This window comes from Mizuhopecten yessoensis, unplaced genomic scaffold (genome assembly GCF_002113885.1).
Source record: "Mizuhopecten yessoensis strain PY_sf001 unplaced genomic scaffold, ASM211388v2 scaffold6111, whole genome shotgun sequence".
NCBI classification, from domain to species: Eukaryota; Metazoa; Mollusca; class Bivalvia; order Pectinida; family Pectinidae; genus Mizuhopecten; species Mizuhopecten yessoensis.
This window is the reverse complement of record NW_018406385.1, coordinates 763431-772188: the sequence shown is the minus strand read 5'-3', so window position 1 is coordinate 772188 and position 8758 is coordinate 763431. Positions and strand designations below refer to the sequence as shown.

Sequence of the window (8758 nt, the reverse complement as noted above, 5' to 3'; positions counted from 1 at the left end):
ATGCATATCTATGTGAGGATGCTCACAATCTCTTGTCTCTAGTTCCACATGAAAACGTCATGGCGTTGAGGGAAGATGATGTCATTTTCCTGAAATTTCAAGTTAACTTGTCTCCATAATTAAGTAATTTGTCGTGAAACTGGTGATGGGGAATGATACCGCACACAAAATCAAGTGAAACTGTTTGCTTTAAAGTATACGTCTCTGACCGTTGTCAGACTTTTTATAGACAACACCACGATAGATGAGTTGCAAAACTACATAACATTTTGTTTGTCTGTGCTCAATACATGTAAGTGTAAGTGCTACAATATTTCATATTTTGTCATACATGTACGTAGCCTCATCGCCTGGTTCAAGTTCAAGTTCTATATTACTTTGAGTCGTTCGACTCACCAGTTACAAAGTAACAAAATTTGTGATATTAACTGTGCAAAATACAAATAACATTACACAACATTACACACACTCACAACACAATTACAAGTGCAACTATACATATTTATAATAATTAGGTTCCTCTCGAATTTGCAAATTCGATATATTTCCTTAAGTTCGTTATTTCTTTTGTATTTTTCACACTCAATGATTCTTTCAATTTAAATATGCTAGGCTTTTTAATATAATAAGTTTTCAAAACAATTGCTCGCAAATCAGAATGACATGATCTTCAACATCATCTATGTTACAAACATTACACACTCGACGATTCAATGTTTTGATATCGCCCTTTTTCTAATTTTAAGTTATGAGGAGATATTTTTTTTTATTTCTTTCAGATATTCTTTTTGTATGGGTTTACGCAGGTAGTTTTTTTTAGATCAAAATGATCGTAAATATATCTATAAAAATTTGCTTGTGAGAATATTCTATTTTTTTCTGCACATTCTTCTCTAAAAATATCAATAAACTTTTCTTTGATTAATTAATAAATCTTGTTGTCGTTAATATAATATTTCCAAATATATATCCAGCATCTGATATATACTGTCCACTGTGTAACTTGCTAAAGGCGCTTAGTGGTACTAAGTGTTAAATCTTTAAATAGACTGGGTAAATATTTGTGGCACGCTACTTCTAAAAGGAAAATTCTCCTCGCTCAGTAGTGATATTATATTAAAACATTATTTGAAACTACTTTGTTATAGGTGTACATGTATACTAATAGTTATTTAAGATTCGTTAATAGCGCGTTAAATAGTACTTTAATGACATCCCATGGTTCTTTCTGGCTGTTTGAAGTTATATGTAGTGTTTTCATTATGATGTCATCCTTTCATGTCGTCACATATATACAGGTAGTAAAGTCACACATATGATTATATTGTTATATACTTCTCACCACTTTACGAAAAATCGTGCTGTATAACTGCAAGTGATATCATTATTACATGTCTGTAGGCATATATATATTTGAATGGAATTGTCCTCCGCCATCTTGTACATCACATATGAATTTTGAATATTTAATTATGTATGTTTGTTACCTATATGCTGTATTGCATTTGGATATAATAAAACTTGAAACTTGGTACTAATTGGTCAGCTGTAAAAGGTCAATTATCTTTTTCATTGAACCATGTAAGTTCATAAGTACACTTAGTCACTAGCCCGGAAACGCTTGACTGATTTTTGACACCTTTATAATTACCACACACAGAGACGGCACTCCGTTAACAAACTTACTATAGACAGAGACGTATTGTAATATATACGTCTCTGCTATCGACAACAAGGAATCACACTCTATTTTCTCAGGAACTCAGTCACATGATGACAATAAAGTTATCTTCATAATAATTTTTTTTAATGATTGCTGAAAAATATCACTATTTTCAATAATCTGATATGAAAAGATTGTTACGTATTAGGGTTAGTATTCAACCTTGCTCGCTGATAACAGAACTCATGATAGATTATTCTAAAAAAAAAGTTTTAGATTAGTTTTAAAACAAATCATTTGCGTGAGAAGTTAAATATCCTAATAAGGGACATTTTTATTATTAAATTAGGAATTCCAAGTTAAATATTAGTTTACCTTGGTTAAGGCACGTACTGTTGTGAAATGAAATTGTGCCTGGGACTGTCATTTCCTGATCGAGGGACAGCCAAAGTATCTTACCTGTAGGTTTTTACCTTGAACTGATTTACCTGTATACAGCTGTACGGATGGATGGATAGGCAATGAACTGGATTAATTGACATGGACTTAATTGCCTTGAAATCACAGAATGTGACCTTGATCAGGTACAGCACATCAGAATCCAATGTGACCACAGGTGAATGGCCAATGCATTATCACTGCCTAGATTCTCAAGTATATAGATATCATATTGAAAGAAATGTATCTGTCAGCGGGTGGTCATGTTGCCCTAACAACCTTTATAACGGACACTAAAGTTGTTTATACCTTAAACAAGGGACAGGTCACTACCACATTGCCAGCTGTATGCCTGTTATTTAAATTTCCCCTAAGGCCTAGCTGCTGGTGTGGGGGACACACAGTAGGCCCATGGGAGGAGGGCTGTTACGTCCATGTATGTGTAAACCGTCATTTTTGTGGGTTTTTTCCCTTCAGACTATTATGATAGTTGGAATCATTTTCACGTAATGCGGTTTATAATGATATTTTTACAAATCGTTTCGACAAATATATATTCCGTAAAATTTTCGACCGAACGTTTCACAAACGCTTTTTAAATGGAAAGATGTAGACGCAAGTGCTACGGAAACGATACGGAAGTGCTACGGAAACGCTACGCAAGTGCTACGGAAATGCTACGGTAAAGGTACGGAAGTACTACGGAAATGCTACGCAAATGATACGCAAGTGCTACGCAAACGGTACGGAAATGCTACGCAAACGGTACGCTGAAAGTGGAACAGCGAACGTGTACGGGTCTGTATATTGAAAAAAAGTTTTGAACTTTTTTTTAAACTTTTGTAGGTCTAAAACTGTTATCTGACAGACGAAAATAAAAAAACTTCCAAAGCTATAATAGACAAAAAAACAAACCTTTCGTCATTCTATTACCGAAAACTACTTAAGAAAATACCAGTTTAGTGTGAAAATAGCGACAGCATACTGGAGTGTGAACAGAGTCGTAATTCCAACTCAAAATCGATGTACGTAACTAAGGCTAATACCAACGACGGAAAGATACTGTACGGATGTACCACGGAAAAGTCAAAGGGGGGGGGGGGGGGGGGGGGGAAGGAAACAAATACCACGGAAAAGAACAAGGGGAAGAAGGAAACAAATACCACGGAAAAGTACAAGGGGAGGAAGGAAACAAATACCAAGGAAAAATACAAGGGAAGGAAGGAAACAAATACCACGGAAAAGTACAAGGGGAGGGGAAGGAAACAAATACCACGGAAAAGTACAAGGGGAGGGGAATGAAACAAATACTATGGAAAAGTACAAGGGAAGGAAGGAAACAAATACCTAGTAAAAGTACAAGGGAAGAAAGGAAACAAAAACCACGGAAAAGTACAAGGGGATGAAGGAAACAAATACCACGGAAAAGTACAAGGGAGGGAAGCAAACAAATACCACGGAAAAGTACAAGGGAAGGAAGGAAACAAATACCACGGAAAAGTACAAGGGAAGGAAGGAAACAAATACCACGGAAAAGTACAAGGGAAGGAAGGAAACAAATACCACGGAAAAGTACAAGGGAAGGAAGGAAACAAATACCACGGAAAAGTACAAGGGGAGGAAGGAAACAAATACCACGGAAAAGTACAAGGGAAGAAAGGAAACAAATACCACGGAAAAGTACAAGGGAAGGAAGGAAACAAATACCACGGAAAAGTACAAGGGAAGGAAGGAAACAAATACCACGGAAAAGTACAAGGGAAGGAAGGAAACAAATACCACGGAAAAGTACAAGGGAAGGAAGGAAACAAATACCACGGAAAAGTACAAGGGAAGGAAGGAAACAAATACCACGGAAAAGTACAAGGGAAGGAAGGAAACAAATACCACGGAAAAGTACAAGGGAAGGAAGGAAACAAATACCACGGAAAAGTACAAGGGAAGGAAGGAAACAAATACCACGGAAAAGTACAAGGGAAGGAAGGAAACAAATACCACGGAAAAGTACAAGGGAAGGAAGGAAACAAATACCACGGAAAAGTACAAGGGAAGGAAGGAAACAAATACCACGGAAAAGTACAAGGGAAGGAAGGAAACAAATACCACGGAAAAGTACAAGGGAAGGAAGGAAACAAATACCACGGAAAAGTACAAGGGGAGGAAGGAAACAAATACCACGGAAAAGTACAAGGGAAGAAAGGAAACAAATACCACGGAAAAGTACAAGGGAAGGAAGGAAACAAATACCACGGAAAAGTACAAGGGAAGGAAGGAAACAAATACCACGGAAAAGTACAAGGGAAGGAAGGAAACAAATACCACGGAAAAGTACAAGGGAAGGAAGGAAACAAATACCACGGAAAAGTACAAGGGAAGGAAGGAAACAAATACCACGGAAAAGTACAAGGGAAGGAAGGAAACAAATACCACGGAAAAGTACAAGGGAAGGAAGGAAACAAATACCACGGAAAAGTACAAGGGAAGGAAGGAAACAAATACCACGGAAAAGTACAAGGGAAGGAAGGAAACAAATACCACGGAAAAGTACAAGGGAAGGAAGGAAACAAATACCACGGAAAAGTACAAGGGAAGGAAGGAAACAAATACCACGGAAAAGTACAAGGGAAGGAAGGAAACAAATACCACGGAAAAGTACAAGGGAAGGAAGGAAACAAATACCACGGAAAAGTACAAGGGAAGGAAGGAAACAAATACCACGGAAAAGTACAAGGGAAGGAAGGAAACAAATACCACGGAAAAGTACAAGGGAAGGAAGGAAACAAATACCACGGAAAAGTACAAGGGAAGGAAGGAAACAAATACCACGGAAAAGTACAAGGGAAGGAAGGAAACAAATACCACGGAAAAGTACAAGGGAAGGAAGGAAACAAATACCACGGAAAAGTACAAGGGAAGGAAGGAAACAAATACCACGGAAAAGTACAAGGGAAGGAAGGAAACAAATACCACGGAAAAGTACAAGGGAAGGAAGGAAACAAATACCACGGAAAAGTACAAGGGAAGGAAGGAAACAAATACCACGGAAAAGTACAAGGGGAGGAAGGAAACAAATACCACGGAAAAGTACAAGGGGAGGAAGGAAACAAATACCACGGAAAAGTACAAGGGAAGGAAGGAAACAAATACCACGGAAAAGTACAAGGGAAGGAAGGAAACAAATACCACGGAAAAGTACAAGGGGAGGAAGGAAACAAATACCACGGAAAAGTACAAGGGAAGGAAGGAAACAAATACCACGGAAAAGTACAAGGGAAGGAAGGAAACAAATACCACGGAAAAGTACAAGGGAAGGAAGGAAACAAATACCACGGAAAAGTACAAGGGAAGGAAGGAAACAAATACCACGGAAAAGTACAAGGGAAGGAAGGAAACAAATACCACGGAAAAGTACAAGGGAAGGAAGGAAACAAATACCACGGAAAAGTACAAGGGAAGGAAGGAAACAAATACCACGGAAAAGTACAAGGGGAGGAAGGAAACAAATACCACGGAAAAGTACAAGGGAAGGAAGGAAACAAAACCCACGGAAAAGTACAAGGGAAGGAAGGAAACAAATACCACGGAAAAGTACAAGGGGAGAAAGAAAACAAATACCACGGAAAAGTACAAGGGAAGGAAGGAAACAAAACCCACGGAAAAGTACACGGGAAGGAAGGAAACAAATAGCACGGAAAAGTACAAGGGAAGGAAAGAAACAAATACCACAGAAAAATACAAGGGAAGGAAAGAAACAAATACCACGGAAAAGTGCAAGGAGAGGAAGGAAACAAATACCAAGGAAAAGTTCAAGGGAAGGAAGGAAACAAATACCACGGAAAAGTACAAGGGAAGGAAGGAAACAAATACCACGGAAAAGTACAAAGGGAGGGTAGAAAAAAATGCCACGGAAAATTACAAGGGAGGGAAGGAAACAAATACCGAGGAAAAGTACAAGGGAAGGAAGGAAACAAATACCACGGAAAAGTACAAGGGAAGGAAGGAAACAAATAGCACGGAAAAGTACAAGGGAAGGAAAGAAACAAATACCACGGAAAAGTACAAGGGGAGAGGGAAACAAAAACCACGGAAAAGTACAAGGGAAGGAAGGAAACAAATACTACGGAAAAGTCCAAGGGAAGGAAGGAAACAAATACCACGGAAAGGTACAAGGGAAGGAAGGAAACAAAAACCACGGAAAAGTCCAAGGGAATGAAGGAAACAAATACCACGGTAAAGTACAAGGGAAGGAAGGAAACAAATACCACGGGAAAGTACAAGGGGAGGAAGGAAACAAATACCACGGGAAAGTACAAGGGGAGGAAGGAAACAAATACCACGGAAAAGTACAAGGGAAGGAGGAAACAAATACCACGGAAAAGTCCAAGCGGAGGAAGGAAACAAATACCACGGTAAAGTACAAGGGGAGGAAGGAAACAAATACCACGGAAAAGTACAGAGGGGAGGTAGGAAACAAATACCACGGTAAAGTACAAGGGGAGGAAGGAAACAAATACCACGGAAAAGTACAAGAGAAGAAAGGAAACAAATACCACAGAAAAATACAAGGGGAGGAAGGAAACAAATACCACGGAAAAGTACAAGGGAAGGAAGGAAACAAATACCACGGAAAAGTACAAGGGAAGGAGGGAAACACATACCACGGAAAAGTACAGAGGGGAGGTAGGAAACACATATCACGGAAAAGTACATAGGGGAGGTAGGAAACGAATACCACAGAAAAGTACAAGGGAAGGAAGGAAACACATACCACGGAAAAGCACAAGGGAAGGAAGGAAACAAATACCACGGAAAAGTCAAAGGGAGGAAGGAAACAAATACCACGGAAAAGTACAAGGGAAGGAAAGAAACAAATACCACGGAAAAGTGCAAGGAGAGGAAGGAAACAAATACCACGGAAAAGTACAAGGGGAGGAAGGAAACAAATACCACGGAAAAGTACAAGGGGAGGAAGGAAACAAATACCACAGAAAAGTACAAGGGAAGCAAGGAAACACAAAATAAGTGATAACGTTATGTTTGGAAACACTCAGTACAAACTGACATGATTTTAATAAATCTTAAAACTTATAAATGGGCGATAGAACCATGTTGATAAAAAAGGTTATGAGGAAAAATAATAAATACTAAATATCGTTATCTAACTGCAGCACATTATAAGAGACCCCCGCTGATTTAGCTAATAATTTAATAGGTTTAGACATATTGAATATCTATTCGGACTACAGAGGTTTTCCAGTTATTAGTGGAGGGCATATTAAAGATATTTCCCGTTGCACGAGCGACATTTTAATTAATATTTAATATATGTCCGGATTGCAGAGGTTTTCTAATTATTCAGTAAGGGAAACTTAGATAAGGCCCAGTTACATGGGCTGTTGAATATTTAATTATCAAGCATCTCCGAATTGTGGAGGTTTTCCAATGATTCATATAAGGCAAATAAGTGAAGGTTTAATTACCATATATCTACGGATTGTGGAGGTTTTCAAATTATTCAAAAAGGCCATATCAGGAAGGCTCCTTTTGTATAGTGTAGAGTATATTTATTTTTATATAACCGGTCGGCAGATGTTTCCGAACTATCCAATTAAAGTCATTAACAAACAAAAACGAGTAGGAATGAATAAAAATAAAATTGCTTACCTGCGGAACACTAAACAAGGCACTTAGGAGCCAAGACACCCCAATCATGAATCTGACTCTCTGAGGCGCTTTATTTCTGCTGATGGGATCAAGGATTACACAACAGCGATCCAAACTTATCACAACTGTTATATAAGTAGATAATAAAAACCCAAATACTTGAATGTACCGCAAAATCTTACACATGGCGTTTCCCGCCAAAAACTGAATAGTGACCGTCCAGAAAGCTTCGGCGGCCATGCAAAAGAAGGCAACGATTAAATCAGCAATGGCCAGATTCACAATAAGAGTGTTGATTGTCGAACGTCGTTTCCTCATACGGTACATTTGAATCAAAGTGGCGGTATTTCCGATGAAGGAAATTAGAAAAAGAGCAGAAAGAACAATGGTTTCAACCATATAGGCGTCGTTGAATACAGGTGGGGAAGTGGACGTCGTTTGACTGATACCCGCTCTGTTTGTTGTATCATCAAATTCAGAATAATTAAAAAATGTAGACAACGACGAATTTTTCCCACCATTTGACACATCGTGAAATTTCAACATTGGTATATCCGGAGTAGTGATGTTGTTCAAAACATTATCCGCAAATCGAACCGATATGGCTGTCGTTTTTGAATGATCAGTATTCATTCTTTAATTTCGTCCAGCATCGTAGTTTCTAACCAGTAAAATGAAATTTGTATCAAAAACACTTGACAAAAGGTCCTAGTATCCGTTTCTAACGAATATTCGTTATTACACTACTGATACAAAACACGACTGAAAGTGGTACCTGTGCTTGATGTAAATCATCGAAAATTACCATCCACCTTTTCCAATTCACAGATAGCATCAATCGGTTTGAGCCACACACAGCAGTCGTAGCGACGTATCAGTAGTTGTACGTGTATTAGAACCGACGAACAGTTGGTGGAGGCGGACCAGCTTGAGGTGGTGATAAGGCGGACAAACCGGGGCCCAGCGTAAGCCGCTAGCGCTCAGTACTATACT

At 38.5% G+C, this 8758-nt stretch overlaps 1 protein-coding gene across 5 annotated transcripts in view; it reads right to left on the bottom strand.

The window, feature by feature from the left end:
* LOC110451502 (gonadotropin-releasing hormone receptor-like) overlaps positions 1-8416 on the bottom strand; it is a 120460-nt gene extending 112044 nt beyond the window's left edge. For all 5 annotated transcript variants that reach the window (XM_021499556.1, XM_021499558.1, XM_021499554.1 and 2 more), the window contains exon 1: positions 7766-8416. In XM_021499556.1, the coding sequence (XP_021355231.1) occupies positions 7766-8398 (633 nt within the window). In that variant the 5' untranslated portion in view covers positions 8399-8416. The remainder of the gene's footprint in view (positions 1-7765) is intronic.
* Positions 8417-8758: the final 342 nt, after the last annotated feature.